The sequence below is a fragment of the Cornus florida genome, unplaced genomic scaffold, assembly GCF_030987335.1.
Source record: "Cornus florida cultivar Cherokee Brave unplaced genomic scaffold, ASM3098733v1 CherokeeBrave_3.0.0_Hap2_Chr11, whole genome shotgun sequence".
NCBI classification, from domain to species: Eukaryota; Viridiplantae; Streptophyta; class Magnoliopsida; order Cornales; family Cornaceae; genus Cornus; species Cornus florida.
In genome coordinates this window covers 84,217,442-84,236,764 of record NW_026775581.1, presented here as the reverse complement: position 1 = coordinate 84,236,764, position 19,323 = coordinate 84,217,442, and the positions used below count along the sequence as shown (strand labels likewise).

General features: G+C 33.5%; 1 protein-coding gene across 1 annotated transcript; it reads right to left on the bottom strand.

Moving 5' to 3' along the window:
- Positions 1-461: 461 nt before the first annotated feature.
- LOC132284676 (protein CYCLOPS-like) lies at positions 462-13,290 on the bottom strand. Its single transcript, XM_059786801.1, has 11 exons — positions 12,943-13,290; positions 11,513-11,568; positions 10,185-10,325; positions 9,759-9,807; positions 9,539-9,591; positions 8,592-9,286; positions 7,723-7,766; positions 7,573-7,621; positions 4,474-4,522; positions 3,164-3,292; positions 462-1,017 (listed from the first exon to the last, which is right to left on the bottom strand). The coding sequence occupies exons 1-11, from the start codon at positions 13,132-13,134 to the stop codon at positions 894-896; spliced, it is 1,581 nt and encodes a 526-aa protein (XP_059642784.1). The 5' UTR covers positions 13,135-13,290; the 3' UTR covers positions 462-893.
- Positions 13,291-19,323: the final 6,033 nt, after the last annotated feature.

The window sequence follows — 19,323 nt, the reverse complement described above, 5'->3', positions numbered from 1 at the left end:
AAAGGATGAGAAAATTTTAAAAATTAAAAATTAAGTCAAATTAGCCCTTCACATGATCAAATTAAAAAATACTTTCCCTTAATTTTTGTTATTTTTGTATTAATTTATTTTACTGCTTTCCAAAGGTAGGGCTAAAACTGTTGAAATATCCAAATCATTTGACCTATTTAAAAATATACTCGAGGCTTCCTCATAACTGCCACCAAGAGCAAGGACTTGCCTTGGTCCAATGAATTTGAATTTGCAGTACTAATAAATGAAAGCCAAAATTAATGAAAAATAAATTAATTCCAGAGATGAACAAAGTGTTTGACTGGGGTACCAGTTAACCTTTTCCCAAACATGCACTTGCTGTATACCTTTTCCCTTCCACAATATTCAAATTTAGTGAAAGAGAATGGAAAACAATATTCCATTGAATTTCATCTCTTGATTAATCGAGAGATTACATGGAAATCAAATAAGATAAAATAATTTCCTTTGCATTGTCTTTTCTTTTCCCTCACGAAAACCAGGGAACCAAACAAAGCCTTACAGAGATCATCATAATCACCTCACCTTGCAACTAGTTTACTTAGTTTTTGAAACTGAAGCTTAGTCTGTCTGATACAACCTCTCCAAGTTTACAAAATGGAAGCTATTATCATTGTTAGGCTATGCCATATACAGCGACTATAGTACTTCATACCGACAATGAAAAGCAACCTCCACCTATGATATGACACTGTTTTAATCAATTTTGCTTGAGATTGAGGTACTTTTGAAAGCTGAAATGGACGTTTCGACACTCCTTGCACTGTTGCCCCAGCTTGGCTTCTTAAAATGGTTAAATACAAATGGTTGTTTTGTGTCCCAGGCAAAAAGAAGTGAGAAAATGGTAACAGAATTAGGTCTCACATCTTTCCTGTTTCGGAGATAATCCGCTCAATCTCTTCAAGAAGGCGCTCCTTTTCTTCCGTCAATTCATCATTCTGCTTTTGAAGCCCTTCTATCTGCTTAGTCTGTTCAGAATCCTTTCTGAAATTCATTAGACATAAAATGGTGAGCAAAAACAGAAACTTCTATTTTGCGCACAGAGAGAGAGAGAGAGAAAAAAAAAAAAAAAAAAAAAAAAAAAAACACTAGATCTTGGCCAGGCAAATTTTTTTTTTTTTTTTATAATCCAGGAGATTATAATGACAATATAATCATGCTAAAAATAAAAATAAAAACAAAAAAAATCTCTAAATTGAAAAGGGGACAGATAGGTTTTTCTGCAATTTATAGGCTATCTTGAGCTATATACTGCTATCATAGTACCTCAAATGATAGGACAAAAGATTCATACAGTTGGTATATTTCCATTGAAGTAGAATTATTATTATTAGTTATTTATTTATTGAAAGGTAAAGTAGAATAAAATTTGTAGAACAAAACTTGTGTCACAATGTTAGAATAACATGTGTCCATTTTGAATTTTAAATATGAGAGAGAAAAATGTTAATATTTCTTGGTTTTTTCATTAAATGTTTTAAATTTAAAAAAAGACAGTCATCTTGTCATTGTGCCATATTAGTGGTGATGAGGAGGTTCCTCCTCATTTGTGTGGAGGCAAGTATAGCAGTGATTATAGAAAGTTACAAAGTAGGTAACATGTCAACTAGTGCAATTATTACAAGGATAGAGATATATTATTTGATGGTGCGCAAGTGACTATAGCAAGCACTGAGACACACAGACACACATGATATCCAGATTTCCTGCATCATGAAGAAGTGGTTGTAGAAAGAAAGTTTCTCATCAAGTCACAAATGCTTAAGTTTTGGTCATAATCTGCGTGCTTGTGTGTGAGCTTGTGGAGGGGAAATTGAATCGCGTTTCTCATGCTATGAAGTGTTCTCTGATTTCCACACAGTAAGATCCATGCGAAGGACCTTAGACTATCATAGTTTGTACACACACACACACACACAAAAAAAAAAAAAACAAAAAAAAAAGAAAACTGATTAATGATTATAGCTCTCAAATTTGCAAGTTCAAACATCATATGTTGGATAAGTCTTAAAGAAGCAGGATCAAGTTCAATAAATGTAGAAGCTCACTTCAATGGCTAGGTATCACCGGATTATTAGATATGGATTTTCAAAATGGAGTATAAAAGAATCATACGCAGTTCCAGTTAGTTTCAATATATTCCTCATCACGATAGATTACATCATAGTGCAATGAACATAACTTAGTAAGAATCTGTTATCTAAGCACTCCGCTTGCCAGGTGTGGCAAGATGCTAATATTTATTTGTTTATATACATACTTCTTTCTTTAAACAACATAAACAAGCACATTGAGTCCTAATCAATGTCGTCTTTATTATTTTTGGGTGTCTTATTTTTCACATGGCAAGCTAATTCTGCAGAGAGGTGGATTGTGATCGGTCAAAGCCAGGTGCATTATTGTGAACCTGAAACCTTAAAATAAACTCCATGTATTAGGAATAAAGTTTTCTTGAGTATTGTCATTAAATTGCCTGTGGGTGAAAACTTAAGGTAGAAGACAAGGCTTTAGTTGAGTATACGGAAAGTCTAAGGGTGGAAAATATAATAAGTAATTTCATTTTGGCCTTTGCCTATGGATGCGTCGAATGAAATGATTCAATAGAATGGCTATTACTGAATAAAAATATATTTCTTACAAGCAATTTCAAATTTGTTCCAATTTCATAAAATAGATTTTTGTACATCCAAACTCGGACCCTGTTCTAATCCAGACAACAATCAAACCAAAAAACATACAGTTTTCACACCCAAATATATAGTTGAGAGAATTTTAGCAGTGGTGTGCTGGAGGGAGCCAGGTGCCAAAGATTCAGATTATAAAGGTATTTCGTGATTCTAAATGATAAAAATGTTATTCTTAAAAGATTTCTAGCTAGCTAAAGCAAACCCCAAATTTTTACTATTTTAGGAGCACATAATGCCATGTGCAGAGCACACATAATCTTAGCAAGAAAAATAACACCACACTGAACAAGCATATCATCAAATACCACCTGTCATTACCCCAAAAGAAATGGATGTATGTGTATGCTTCATAATAACTGAATGAGGAGCTAAACAAGAAATAAACCTTAAAATTGATATAAAATATGATTACCCATTTGAAAGTAAATTGATTGTTTTGGTACCTATTCATGAAAGACAAGTTAAGTTTGAGTGATCGCACTTCCTTCTCAAGATTGTCGCATCGCTTCATAACAGATTGCATATCTGATGGAATTGCTGGTGTCAGATTTCTTTCCTTTGCCTCTGCCATTCTACATCACCAAGAAAATTAAGCATAAGGCAACCTGCTTGCTATAAACATCTACTTGAGTTTGAACACGGTTTCATCTTCATGTAGCATATATAATCAACAGTACGAGTATCTGTGTCCAGTGACAAATAATGAAAATACCAGACTATTTAATTATGTAAAATCTGGACTTATTGCATGCTAACGTCAGATTTCACTGAAAAGCAATCAAGGGGTTGAAGAACAATTTTGTATATTAGAAATGAAGAATCATCTGGTGTTCAAAACATAAGATGTAGTATGTCCATTCATCAACAAATCACTACACAACCATATATGTTGTGGACAAATTCTCTCTATATTCATGTAACTAAGTAAAAGAGAAACGAAACAAAATGAGATCCAAAGCCAAAGGGGAAAAAAAATCTTAACAATCATAATCAGGACAGCAAGATAAGTAAAGGTCGTAACAACTCCAGATTGATATTTAGTATAAGATTGGGAACAAACTCTATAAAACAGAAAATCGTAGAGTGATTTCCAAGTCCGACATGTGATGGTAATGGTCTTTAGGAGGCTTCCAGGGGTGGTTTCTGGATTCAGACACGAGTAAAACTTCAGCAAGGGATATCATGTCCCATCAGGTGTAGTGGGTCAAGGTTTTTTATTTTCATGAATTCCTCTTGAGGTTCATTGAAAGAAGTGTTTATGCAAACTACAAAAAAATGTTTAAAAGGTATAAGCAATATATAAAAACATCTGAAACAGTGAATAAAGTCAAAAAAGATTTCATAGCATAAGAACAGAGGGACAGACATTACTTCTAAACAGATAATAATAACTCCCAGTCCAAAGAACACAGGAAACACCTAGAAGAAATGTTCATTATGCTGGAAAACTTTTAGCATATAATGGAAAGTAATATGAGAAGACATATTTTTCCATGTTGAATGACATATAATTCCATGCCTAAATCAGAAAAAAATAAACCAATAAAAAACATAAGAAGCACAATATTCAAACAGTGTAAAGTAGCAATGCATGCAAAGAAAACATGCAACTTTTACATCCAAAATGGCTAAAACATTGAGACAATGTATTCCCAAGGCTATATAACTGAAAAGATCTAAAAGTATCTGAAAGAATAAAAATGATAAAGGAAGAAGATATTTCTTCCCAAGTTTTCAAGATAGTGATACGTACTTCCGCGACCTCTCCACTCTACGCTTCTTCGTGGGATCCGCTTTGTCCACTGCATAACTTCTTTTGGTTAGAGAAAATTATAGGACAGCATAATGATACATAGTTGATCTGTAGCAAATAATCAATAAATACAGTGCCTATATCAAAATAAGCAGAAAGGCAGAGAAACAAAGTCAACATAAAAGGAAAAAAAAATCTTTATTAAATTTTGTGTAAGACAGCAATTTTAGTATGTTAACATTTCTTATACATTTTTTCCCCAACCTAGCATATACAAACATTTCTGTTGCAACAGTTTTTCTTGAGAAGGAGAACTATAAAACCAGTAAAACATGATTTCAGATTGAATCAGATAAAGATGTTTAGACTGCAGCAGAAAAAGATCATGTTAATATATTTAGACAGCAACTAACATTTCAAGAATTGTTGCAAGTACAGGATGATTTTTTAATATACAAAAAGTAACATCAATATTCCAGTTTTGCAATTGGATTATTTCATGTTTTATGGCATTAACACTATTTTAAAAGGATTAATTGCACCTTCCTAGGAAGCAAGAACATGTCTAAAAGGAAAGCATCAGACACACCCTGACATGCGTTGAACACGGTAAAAAGTGTACCTTCTTTCTTTATTTCTTTAAATTAAACATGTGACTGACGATACGTATCTAAATTCTGACATGTGTGCAACGCTAGCACGCACACAGCGACACAACATGAGGGCTTCTCAAAAAGTTCCAAAAGTATGATGGGGGTTCCAAATGAAAACATTAAAGTTTTGGACGTGTGTGTGTGAGAAAGAGAGAGAGAGAACTGCAACTGCAACAACTCCTGCGACCAGCTAGTTTCCACAACTCGTAATTATTAATAGTGAGCCATTGGGTAATCTAACCATCCAAGTAGGTCCTTCTTTTACTATTTTCTTACAATTTATGGGTTATTTTAGCCCTATTAGGTCAATAGGACTTATGTTGGCTAATTTTGTACAAACAAAATACTGTATGTTTTATTTTAGAATTTGTTTATGTTTCAAAAGCTAGGTTTACCTCTACCCAAGGGCGAAACTGGAATTCAAAGGTTCAAGAAAGGGCAAAAAGGTAATTTCAAATCTCAAATTATACCTCACAAAAAGTAGGGTTCATATGCATGTGTTCATATCATTAAACATGCTAGATTTGACATTTGCATGTTTTGATCTATACAATTGCGTTTTTCCTTTCTTTTCTCTCTACCAGTCTCGATACCTTGACATGGGGCTTGGGAGTTAAGACCCAAAGCCACTAGGACAAAGGTAGACCAATTATAAAATTGTGTTTTAGAATGGGTCAAACTGTTTTTGATCAATGCAACAATTTTTTTATTGATTGAAATGCCCTAATATTGAAAACATGTTTAAACTTTATTTTGATACTTTTCAAGATCAAACCTAGGTCATGGGTGGTCAGTCCATCTAAATAGATTATCCCAACCTATTTTTCTATGTCCACTAAGGTCTCAATTTACCTTTTTCCACATATGTCATTGAGCTCGTCTTCATCAACTTTTTGTGGGTGTAGCAATTGACTAGACATTTTGTTCAATCTTTCAATCCTAGTTTTCCATTAAGAAATTGCCAATCCATGAGTCGATATTCTAACAAGCCCTTTAAATTTTGAAATCCTAAACGATAAACAATTCCACTTTGATTGGAATATATAGGACTTTCTGGAATTGGAAGTTGTTAAAAGCTGGAAATAGTTGGGGATTTCACAAAGTCAAATTATTAAGGCTTGTTGAAAATTTGGATCAGTGGTGATTATGAGGTGAATGAAACTGGATCAAATGATGAATTAATGAATACTTACTTTTCTTTTTGGGAAAGGAGATAATCTGATCCTTTCCTCTTTCTTTTTTCCATGGGTGTTAACATTGAAGTGAAGATTACTCGATGATAGATGTTCAGATTTTCTCTTGCTGATGTATTCAGTGACTTTGTGATAATGTCTTATAATAATATGGAACATATAACTTAAATGATAGAATTAATTTGTAATTGTTATGTTTTATTCTTGGATTTTGATATTTTGACTTTGTGATGTTGACCGATCTCCTGTTATTATTATTTTTATGGAGTTGCTTTAGTTGAATGATACTTAAAATGATAGGTTTATAATTATACCTTACCTGTTATTATGATTTGTGGATGTTTTCTTCTCAGATTGATAAAAATAAATTGTCATTGCCTTATATTATAGAATCATATATATATATATATATATATATAATTACATATTTAGTATTCGTCGTGTCCATCTCCTACTTTGTGGGATTTTTCATGTCATCCTATCTGTATCATCTTTGTATTCAGGTCTAGTATCTATATCCGTGCTTCTTGACGCCTTCAAATATTAGCAAAAAAATAAAAGAAATATATTTCATTTTCCTATAGAATAACAGAGTTGGAAGTTCTAAAACATCAACATCGCCCAAAGTTCATTGCACAATTCAGACTGTTAAAATGTAAACTTTATGATATAAAATAATTCCACATTATTAGTCTTTAGTGCATTACCAAATGTGTGTCCTGCCTATGCAGGGTGCTGGGAGGGAAAGACTGGAGACAACCTAACCTTTGGCATTGTTTTACATGAAGTGGCTACTCACAAACTCAGAAGTTCAACTTCATGTTTTGTCAGTCTGAGCGTTTACCATTGCACCAGGCAATGACCCCTACTAATAGTGTCTTGTCCATGCACGGTTGTTGGGAGGGGAAGATTAGAGATGGCCCTAACTTTTGTTATTATTTTTCAGTTTGTCTATCTAGACAAGACCTCATGATAGTTTACTACCATTAAGGTACTACGGCATCACTTTTTTTTTTGTTTTTTTTTTTTTTTTTTATGTGTCCTAAATCACTACAGCATCACTTCACCCCATGACCTAAAGCACATAGATTTTTTCACTCAAAATCATCAAGCATTAGCACCTCAATAGATTCAGATCATAGGAACCTAATATTTCTCTAAGTTAGGTGAAAAGAACAGAAAAAAAATTCCTCTGTAATCTAGTTATGGGAAGCCAATTGTCATGTTTGTTAAGTTCTTAATGATTTGATTACCTGAGCCAGCTGACGTCACAGATCCATATCGAACAAGACTTCCTTTTTGCTGAAAATGCACAGAGGTAAACAACAAAGTAAATTGGATCATGGTAAAATTGAACAAAAACTGTACTTACTATCAAAGTACATGGATTGGATTGAGCATACCTTTCGATCATCTTTTAAGTTGTCATATATTCGTTCTCTGATATCTGTAGTTCAAAAATAAGATATTTGCATAAGGAGAATATCCATATATTTAGAAAGAAAAAGAGAAAGAAAACAAGTAAAATGATTCTTGGAAATGTCATAAATTTGGATTCCATCCCTCATGAGCATTTTGAACTTCATACAAATATAAAATATCAACCTTTGTAGTCAGGGCCCCATCTTGTTGTAATGGCAGCATTGTAAAGGATAGACTTGTTAACAAAATGGACCAGTTTTTTCCATGGGACATCCAAACATGCCCTAGTTTACATGAGGAGACTAAGGTGAAAAATGAGACAAGATTTTCTATATGTGGTCCCTCTTAGCACATATTCAATCTAATTTCCATCTAATGAATGTTCATAATTTAGCACATATTCAAGTATTTAAGTAAATGAACAAGAGAAAACCAGCCCATGGCAAGGATGCAACAGAGAAGTGAGATAATTCAGCAAAGAGTTCCAATACTACTGCTTCACATCTTTCAAGAATATCAAAATATAATAGCAATTCCATATGCTTAACATAAGGAATTCTATTTTCACAGCAAAATAAAATGTAGGTGTTCTCATAGAATGGACACTAATACGAGAACAAGTAAAAGACAAATAAAAACACAAGTGCTGGCCAGATATACTGCTAAGTACTGAAAAATCCTTCTAGAAAGACTAAATATTCCTAGGAACACCTTACCAAAAAAAATCGTTCCTGGGAACAGCAGATAACTCAAGCAAGATAATGCAAACAATGATCAGTAGATAACTTCCTTAATCTAAGATATGCCTGTGACTTGGTCACTGAAGTCAGCTTGAGCATCTTATATGTACCTTTGGCTCTAGAGTCATTTTCTGAACTCCTTCCGTTTCCAGCATGTTTTCTGGAGCTCTCACAAACGCTCAGAGTTTGGCCTGAGTTGCTGGGACCATCGCATGCATCAAAACCAGTTGAGACCACAGGTGCAGCAGCAGAAGATTCACTTTGCGAAGGTTCTCTAGATGCTGTGCTAATTTGGATCAGGTTTGAAGGATTCACAAAACCTTCTAAGTCCATATAAAAGGATCCTTCAACTGTTTGTAAAACCCCAGGATCTTTCACTTCTATAGGGGATACATCTTGATAAGTTCTTGGCACCTCATGAATATGATTTACTTGTCGTTGATCCAAACTCATGTTACCTAGAACTTGTTGAGCACCATAAAACCCTAAAGAGCAATCTTCTTCAACACCTCCTTTCTCAATCTGGTTACTAAGCTTCTTGCGCTCTAGTGTACCCTTCAACATACTCACAACAGAAGAAACTTTATCTACACCATCCACTTGAGGGTTGTTGAAAGTAGATGACGATGAATTGGATGGAGACATGAATGTGCTAAACTGATTGGGAATGTCACACATTGAAATGTCATTAAATCCATTCGTATTTTCGAATTCTTGTTCCAGATTGACACCATTCCCAGATACATTATGCATAGTTTCCATACCCAATGATGTTTGAGAGTTTTGCATGGCAACATACCTCCTCCTGAAAAATAAGTATGTAAAGCTTAATAATTTCTCTTATTCAAATAATAAAATTCACTATAAATAAATTGAAAAAGGATCCTGGACTGCTAGAGTTCAAACCCTAAGTTTCTCATTTGCAAGCATTTGACTTTGCCCATGATTTTAAACAAAAAAGGTCGTACTGGGTATGACTGTTCTAAAAGTGCTAACCAGAAAATGAAACTCCCTTTGATATAATTTTTATTATCATAATAAGTGAAAACAATGATACCGTAATTCAGATGATCGGCTTCTTGTCATGGGTTGAGAACTGTGAAACCATGCCTGCAATGCAAAGTGATATATGAGATTATCAAGGAAAATTATGCTGAACTAATGTTTCAGCAGCAATATTAATAAGAAACCATGGACGCAATGCAAGGTGAGATATTAGATTATAAGGAAAATTATGCTGAACTAATGTTTCTGCAGCAGTATTAATATAAACAAACCTTGGCCAAATGTAAGTTACTAGCTTGCCACCCCCTTTCGACTGCATTCCTGATTGAATAAAGGCAAAAGTCAGTCAACATCAACAGCAGAAATGCTTGCTCTATTGGAATTGAATAAGGACCATAATACAAATGAATACATTCAAAAAGCATTTGAGGTACCACCAACTAAGGATAACATCAGAGCCAATCAGTTGAAATGGCTTGACCATGTACAACAAGAATCAATAGCTGTATGAGCAATGAATGACATGTTCAGTTTAAAGGTGTTGCAAGGACAAAATGGATGACCAGAACGGACACGTTCTGATCCTTATTTAAGGGAAAGCATAATCCTAGGTGGAATAGAACAGTGAAATAAATGGGTAATAATTCTGAATAGTTGTGTTGAAGGCACTCAAGGAAATCAAAAGGTAAAGAAGTCACCTCATTGAATGTTGGTTGAGGTCACTCGAGGGTTCATCAGCCCCAGAAGTATTTTGTGGGAATAAAATATCATTGCTTCTTTTCTTCTGAAGCATACCCCCATGTTGCTGATTAGATAAGCTGGATAGCTCAGTGGATATCCTGCATTTAACATGAAATTTAAATGCCCTACATAAGATAGTATAGACAAAAATAATTCTGAAAACTAGACCCATTATCCGATAGATGAGGAGAGTTAGAATCAAAAGAAAACATGGTTAAATTACAACATTACAATAGGAGATCATACTTTATATAGGCAATTAAGCAACATATAAATTAAAAAGATAACGCGGTAAACTTGCTTTCGCCTTCCAAATCCAAACACTCATCAACACGACATTAGCAACCCACCAAGCATGCATAGCCACCGCCTTAGTAACCCGTAAAACACATCATCACTCATGTACGGATTCCTCTAAAGATTGTTCTTGAACTTAAACTTCTCAAGGCGCTCAAAAAAACTTCCCACATGTTATGCATCACAGATTCACACACTTCATATCTATTTTAAAATAATTCCTGAAAATTTGAAACTTTAAACGAAATTTGACAGCACAAAAACCTTTCAAAATCAAAATTATAGCAAACTTAGACCTACTATATACTGAAGAGCAATTATAGAGACATCTATCATGTCATATAATAGAAGTACAAGAAACACATCGTGAAATGCATAGCCATGATTAGCCCTAGAGTTTCGGGGTCTTCAAGTGAAATTAGGAAAAGGAATAGGAAAACTAATTCTACAAGGAACTCAGGTTCAATTGAACTTCCCTATTTATGGACGGAATGGAATACCTTTGAATTTATGCAATGGTTCTCTCCAATTTAGAATTTCAAGTTTACAACTAAAATATGTGAATTTCAACTTCCACTACTCAAATTTATGGAATCATCAGGTAACTACTACAGCACCATAAAAATTCAGAGATCCGTTTCTTAAGCTGAAGGCATGAAATTGTAACAAAATTGTTGTCCAACCTCTTATATTTTCCCCTAGATCTTAAGATTTCGTTGCACACATCACTCCACATGGACTTTTCTTGTCAAAAAAGACTTCACAGCAGACATCACCATCATAAGCATCACAAATACATAAGAAAGTCGAAAAGAGAATTGTTTTTCTAAAGAACAAAGAAAGATACAAATGGAATAAAGCCTCCTACAAGCATGTATCAATGCAAAATCCTCAAGGAAGTCTTGCAAACAGTTACACCCAAGTATTGGATAAGAAGCTTTCTACCACCCAGTAGGTATGAAATTGTCTACTATTGCAATCTACTAACCTTCTTGATGCTTGTCGAGTACGATGAGCTATGCCCGTTGAATTATAGCCATGATTCTGGAAAACAAAAGTATATCAACTGAGACAAACAACAATATAGAGGGAAAACTAACAGTGAAATCAGAAAACTTCATATAAACATGAAGAGAGAGAGAGAGAGAGAGAGAGAGAAGAAAAAGATAAAATATGATGTATAATTAAAGTAGCAAAATATATTAGAGAAAAACTATTTATCAAAAGTTACTCTTAAACAAAGTAAAGAGAGGGATTTCAATGATTCAATTATTTTCACTTTATCTGACTTTGTAAAGGAGGTACCCTTCCATTATCTTTTTCAGTTAAAGAAAAGCACTACCACTAAATAATTGTGATAGTGCCTTCTGGATTCCTGAGATGATATGATCAATAACATATAGAAAAATTAGAAACAAATAATTCCATCACTAGCATATCAGTGATATAATCAGAATGGAATGTAAATGCTCACTATTTCTCATGACAAATTACAAAATGCCTAGTACCATAAAAATAATTTTAACATCGAAGGGATGACCGCCAAGGAGATATTAAAATTCATAAGATGTTAGACTAATTTTTTTAAAACAAACTGAAATCAGGTAAATAAACAAGAAATACAAAAGACTAAGATATGCATGTAGTTCCTTTACTTGAGCAAACTATACAAGCACAGTGTTAGTGGATAATAACTTTGCAAGGCACGGGGCTATGGTGCTAAAGTGACAGCCAGTCCACAATCGTTTCCTATTATTTCCATGACTCGCCCACGGGGTACACTATCCATAGAGTACAAATATAGGTAGGTGGATAAGTTTAGAATGCCTCTAGTCATGAGTATTGTTGATTTAAAACTGTACTTGTATGATGTGAACTAAAAACTGAATAGCAAAATGTTTCCTTTTACTATCACCATCTTAAAGAAACAAAATGGGGGTAGTATTCACTTAATAGAAGAGGAAATAAATGACAAAAACTGAAATGCATGGATATTTCCCAAGAGTAATTTTATGTGAAAAGAATTATTTCTTGAAATATACAGGCTAAAACCTTCATTGGAGTATTTATGTCTAGAACTGAGATAAACTTGTGTATAGCATACAAAAACCTTGTTCTAACATATAACTGAGAAAGAAAAAAAAAACTCATATTCAGCTGTAAAGCTAACTGATATTCTGCCCCAAAATTTCCCAGCAGCCCAGTTACCATCAAAGAAATCAAAAGTAGAAAAGGAAAGGGAATTAATAATAATTTATTTATTAAATTAAATGGTATAAGAAAATCAGGGTTTTTAGGCTTCAGACCTTCTCTGAAACATAAAATTAGCTAAGATATTCAAATTATTTGAACAACACTTCATGAATCAATATTTGAAAATGGATCAGAAAACAAAGTAAAAGAAGGATAGTTGTTTGCCTCTCCATTTGTAAGCCAGCTTTTGAAGAGTTCCTCACTATCTGTACGAACATTATGAGGAAGATTCTTAAAACCCAACATTTCCATGGTTGGCACTGGCATTCCAACCGAATTCTCCATCAAGGATTTCAAGAATAACTCTTCGCTTGTGTTCCTATCAAAGTCCGAGTAGCCCCTTCCATGTGCGTCCATGAAATTCTTTCCCTATTAACTCCTCTGAAACTCTCTAAGCCTCAACTGAATTCAACTTTTGATGACTAGTCCCCAGTTTTATAAAAGAATCATCTACTGATCTTCCTTTGTTTCCACCATTTACCGTATCACCTGACAACCAGTTCGGATTAAAGAAAAGATACCCCTCTAACGAAGAACTCTACTATTTGTACTACTCAAATAGATAATTCACGGCCCCTTACTAATAATTGGGCTCTACAGAAAGAAGATATATTGACCAAAAATTCAAGAAACTTGAGATTCAACAAAGAATCCTTCTAAACTAGCTAACCAAACGAAAACTTTGTAACCCTGAAACTGAAACTACGACCAAAACTCCACTCAAGAACAATAGTAGAGTGAGTATATGATTGAGAATCACAAACTCAATTATGGGTTGCAATACTTCAAAGCAATCTGCACCTTGAACACAACAGAAAGTCACATTTGACGATAAAAGTTGCCAATTTCTCAGTTCAATCAGCAGAATATTTGACTCCTTGGTAGCATTCAATTAGTAATTTATATACAAGTACTTGGACAAAAGAACCCAAAAGGTGCTAAGTCCAGCAAGGCCAAAACCTTGAAGATACAAATTTCAAACCTAACAATAATATGTTAATGAAGAAATTCCATGTACTAAGATTATACAACATATATACGTGTATTTTACTTTTCTTGTTGAATAATTCACAAACAGATTGTGGGCATAATAAACAACTATACAATCTCGGAATCTACAAACACCAATTTTTGAGAAGATGCTAAGTACAACAAATTTGTCTTTTTCCCTGCGCAAGAAATGAATTATGCTTGAATAATTTGATTATTCCACGGTCGAAATTCAACTGGAAACTTTAAAATTAATATTCATTTAATCATCTATTACATATAAAAATATGTATTATATGAATATTCTAATGTATGTGTGTGTATATAGGAAGTGATAGATTAAAGAGTTTAGAAGTTTTTTAGAATAAAATATATACAAGTTGGGTATTTTACCTGGAGGAGGGAAGTGGCGTGATTGAAGCCATGAAAACGACTTGGGCAAGTGTTGCTGCATTTTATGATTTAAAATATAGAGCCGTTGAGAGGGCGTTTTCATCATTTTGAGCGTGTAGTTCAAGTATCCCAAACACGGCACTGCCATTGAATACGCGGCAATGAACGGTATAAACGAATCAGGACCCAGTATCATGTGCTGAGTTGGACATCATGATGCAATAAGGAGAAAATTGTATTGCATTTTTTATTTTAACGGTGTTGCAATATTTAATTCAATATATTTATAATTACTCCGTATTGCATTCTCATGAATATTTAGGTATGAAAGATTGTTATATACGGTCCCATAGCAATAAATGAAGTGCATTTCCTGACAAGGTTTTTCTTCACCCTCTTTTTCAAATCAAAAAAGATATCTCGCAACATCGGGAGACTCATGCGATATTCGAATTTATTATACCACGATCAATACTGTAAACCATAATCTACATATAAAATTAGATCACAATAGAATGTAAATATCCCTTGAAGTGAAACAATAAATATTAAGAATTGAATTTTATAATCTTTATATTAAACAATGTGCCAACTGTTTATTAGTCACTTCTCGGTTTATTTTGACTTTTACTTTTTATTTCTTGACAGAGTTTTTCTTCTCCCTCTATAGAAACTAGATATTCTTTGAAGAGAAACAACAAATATTAAGAAATGAATTTTATGATCTTTTATCTTAACAATGTGGCAACTGTTTATTAGTCACTTCTCTGTTTATCTTGACTTTTACTTTTATTTCTTTACTTTATTTAGATTTTTTTTCCCCTCACCTTATATAGAAATTGGGCTAAAATCATAAAAACGCCCTCTTATTTTAAAAAACGTCATATAACTACTTTAATTAGACAATTATCAAACAATCCTGTGAACTAGCAAAAATTATCACGTTGTCCCCTTTCCTTTCCTTGACGGAAAGTTAAGTTGTTGTAAAATAATAATAATGCCCTTGATAATATATTAATATTCTATTAAACTAAAATTATAGTGTGAGAAGGTTAATTTCATTATTATGAATTATAAAGTTATTTTGATCATAAAATGATATAACTATAAGATCCTGTTAGTTTTAAGATCCTGTTAGTTTTAGACAAAGGAATTAATGGGGGAGGAGATGATATGATGGACTTTTAAAAATATTAAGGGACAATATGATAGTTTCTTTTAAAAATATTATTTGATAGTTTTATAATTTTAGCCCATAGAAATTGCTTATTCCCCGGCAAGTTATGCTATGGTCGACGGTACTATAGCTAAACATTTCTTTCAAAATTATTTTTCTTTTGTTTTGGATCCACCATTTTCATATCTAATGTTTGATCAAATAAATTTAATTTTTTATTACACAAAGCGAAAGATCAGGCCAAGTGTATGAAAATGCCATCAATAAATTCATATCCATTTTATGCTTATAAGTTCTATAAAATTTGAATTTTCCTAAAAGGTAAAAAGGAAAAACTTAAATTCTTAACCTAAATCCACAAATTGTAGTTACCTTCTTCCATAAGGATTTTCTTCATCCAATTTAAATCATTCCCAAAAGGTAAAAGAAAAAAAAATCATATTATTAACCTAAACCCACAAAATTAACCAAAATATAAACATAGAAGTGTGTGTAGACTTTGATTGTTGTTGTCCGCCAAAGACAGACGCAACAAGATTGACATTATGTAATGCATCTAGCTTTGTGATCGGTCGGATATGGAAGATAAGTTGTATTAGGATTTTTGAATTTATGTTTTAATTAATTAGGAAGCAGTCACATCACTTTCACGTCACTTCCACATAGATTCAAGATACAGATCTTGAATTACATTCATGATTAGCATCACAACTCTTCCTCGAAACTATAATATTTTTGTAAAATTTTAATATTTTCTTTAGATATCCGTTAAACCGAATTGAGTTATTGAGTTGTAACGGTTAATAATAGACTTTAATAATAATAATAATAATAACAAATAGTATGAAATTCATTTTGAATCCTAAACTTATGAGATTTGTCACAATTCTTTTTAGAAAGAATAAAGATATATTATTCGAATTCAAATGTTGTCAAATGGAGTTTGTGCGAGTAAAATGTAGGCCTCGTCAGATAATGTTATGATAATGGCATATGGTGGAATCCACGCCTCCACTCAGATAACTTCCTTTTAGCATCTTCGGATTTGAAAGATGTATAATTATTCATTGAACTTGTGAGATATTAATTTATTTTTGGCAATTATCGTAGACATAACAAGTCCAAGTTGAGTTGTAATTCAAATTACTTATTCTACAAGTTATCAAGTTCGACAAGGATTACAGAATTGGGAAGGTGTTCAAACTTATCATACTCGAAGATTTTTTGCAGAAAAAGGCAATAACACCACTTTAGGAAGGATTCTAAACAAGGTTGGACACATTCTACACTTACCATTTTGGCCGGAACTTACCGTAGAATGAACCTAGACTGAAGGAATTAAAAAATTCAGGTCTGCCAACCTTGAACCGGTTCAGCCCCTCTGAATCAGTTCAAGATGCTCAAGTTTGGCTTCGAAAATTATCTGCCAAACTTAAACCGGTTCAGCTTCTTTGAACCTGTTCAAGATGTCCTGTTTGCTATACAACTTCAGTTTCCTTATTCTGAATTATTTCCCAGTTGGTCTAGAATTATATCAAATCATATGCACGAATTTTAACTTATTTTCAAAGGGATTAGGTCAGTCTAAACTCTATATAAACCATGCCATATACGTTGGTTTATTTACGGCTTTTACATTATTATTCAGATATTATTCAAAGCCTTAGGAAGATTATTTTTGCAGAAAATCGGAGTTGATTTTTCTGATATCTTTCTAGAACACATACACTTAAACACATAGTGAGTTTAGAGTTGTGGTATTTAAATCCTGATCATGATCATACATGTGACGGCCCTGGTTTTTCAAGCCAGTGCGTCTTGTGATGAACCGTAATTTGACCCGATAACGGATCCAAAATACGGAAGCGAAAACAGAAAACAAGTCTCTAGGGATATACAACATCCTTAGGACACCAAAGTGACCTTTCATGAGGTTGTGGAACTCAATGAGAACTGACGCGAAAATAAAAGATCGAAAATATGACAAATAAGCCCCCAGGGGCAAAATAGTCATTTATGAAAATATAGATTCTGGTGCCACCGAGTACACCGCTGGAAAAACAACAAAAAACTAATCAAGATGGACTCAAGAATCGCATGATTCGGAATCCGGACGAAGGAGAAATGGCAAGACAAAGAAAACGAGTACTTAAGGCTAAAAGGGTAAACTGGTAATTATTCAGGAAGATCCAGGTGCAACCGAATACACCGTTGGAAAGACAGTGAAAAATTAGTCAAGTTAAAAAAAAAGTTCACTCGATTTGGAGTCCGGACGAAGGAGAACAAGCGAAAACAAAAGTCGACGTCACGACGTCGAAACGAGCACCCCAACAAGCACCATGACATGCTGGAAGAAGAAAAGTTCTAGCCAGAACTGAGAGCCAAAACGAGGTTCGAAACGAATTTTTCTGGAAAAACACAAAGAAAAAACCCCCCCAAAATCAAGTTTTCTACCTGACAATGCGGAGGAAAACAAAAAAAAATTCACTATGAAATACCAAAAATGCCCCTAGATCAGAAAAGGTCAAGAGGGTCAAAAAGTTACTACGGGATCTGTCTGCAACTGAGAGTAAAAACGGGCCATCAAACAAATTTTTCTGGAAAAACACGAAGAAGAACCCCCCCCCCCCCCCAAATCAAGTTTTCTACCCGACAAAGCGGAAGGAAACAAAGAAAATGCATTGTAAAATGCCCAGAATACCCCCAAGAAACCAGGTCAAGAAATTTAAAATCTTTTCGAGCTGCTGCTAAAGGAAATGAAATGGGGTCTCGGGAGGTTTTTAAATTGCCTAGATTGAAAATGCAATTTTAAAATACACCCATAAGACCCCTGGAAGTTTCGGATCGGTCGACACATTTTTCAAAAAAAAAAAGTCAATGAATAGTACCAAGTATTAAAATATCAAGTTTTAAAAACATATTTGTAAACTTTAGAATTAATGGTCCTTGGCCTCATGTCATACATACAAAATAAGCATCCAAAAAGTGTACTTAGGCACACATTACATATTTGGAATCAATGATACAAATTTTGATATGTAAAGTTACAAAATGACATTTCATGCTAACATTTGCATGAAATGTAAACTTAAAAGTAACAAGTCATCCAAGGAATGATGTGTACCTCGAACCAAGGTATCCGTACCTGAAAATAACCCGGTAACTTTGGGGTGAGTAAACAAGTTTACTCGTAGAGAATGAGCATGCATCGACCTAGCATTTTACAATAAAATCATCTTATGGTGAAATATGTTAAAAAGGCTCATGTCACCTAACGTCTATGTCAAAATGAGACTCATAGATCATCTTAAACTACTCATGCAATTGAAATGAACTACAGCATACAAGTATACATGCTTAAATACACTAAACCATATTAAAACATGATATACGACACACAAGCATACATGTTCAAGTACCTTAAATCATGTTAAACAAGATAAGCAATATCTAACATACATACACAAGTATTCGATATAGGTAGAGTACTTATAGATCAAGTATACAAGCACAAGTATACTAAGCTAAACGAAATATACATAAGACAAGTATACATAGCACAAGTATACTAAATGAAATTTAAACTCATGGAGCAAGTATACAAGTTCAAGTATGCTAGATAGGATTCAAATACCCAAAGTAAGCATCAATTCTCAAGTTACAAGTAATCCATGATTAACAACTTGAAATTAAATGCGAAATCAAATAGTGAAAAGACTATGACATGCGATCGCTAGACTAAGTAAGTATTTTCGGGTAATTACGACCTACAAGGTACCACCTAGTGCGCACTTATGACTTAGAGGATACTTGTCCACGTACTAGAGCCAAACCCTAGCCATCACATAAATTATGTCCTCACAAATTTTCTAAAATCAATAAGTTCAAAACTTATACTAAATCAAATGCAAATTACCACATTCCATGCATAAATAAGGTTGAATCCATACAAACCATGTCCTAGAATTCAAGTCTAAATAGCATAT

Coding starts and splice junctions, on each gene's coding strand:
- LOC132284676 (XM_059786801.1), bottom strand. CDS start 13,134: ATGGACGCACATGGAAGGGGCTACTCGGACTTTGATAGGAACACAAGC. Junction 11,569..12,942: donor GCTGGCTTACAAATGGAGAG/GCAAACAACTAT, acceptor TTTGTTTTCCAG/AATCATGGCTATAATTCAAC. Junction 9,808..10,184: donor CTCAACCAACATTCAATGAG/GTGACTTCTTTA, acceptor TTATTCAATCAG/GAATGCAGTCGAAAGGGGGT.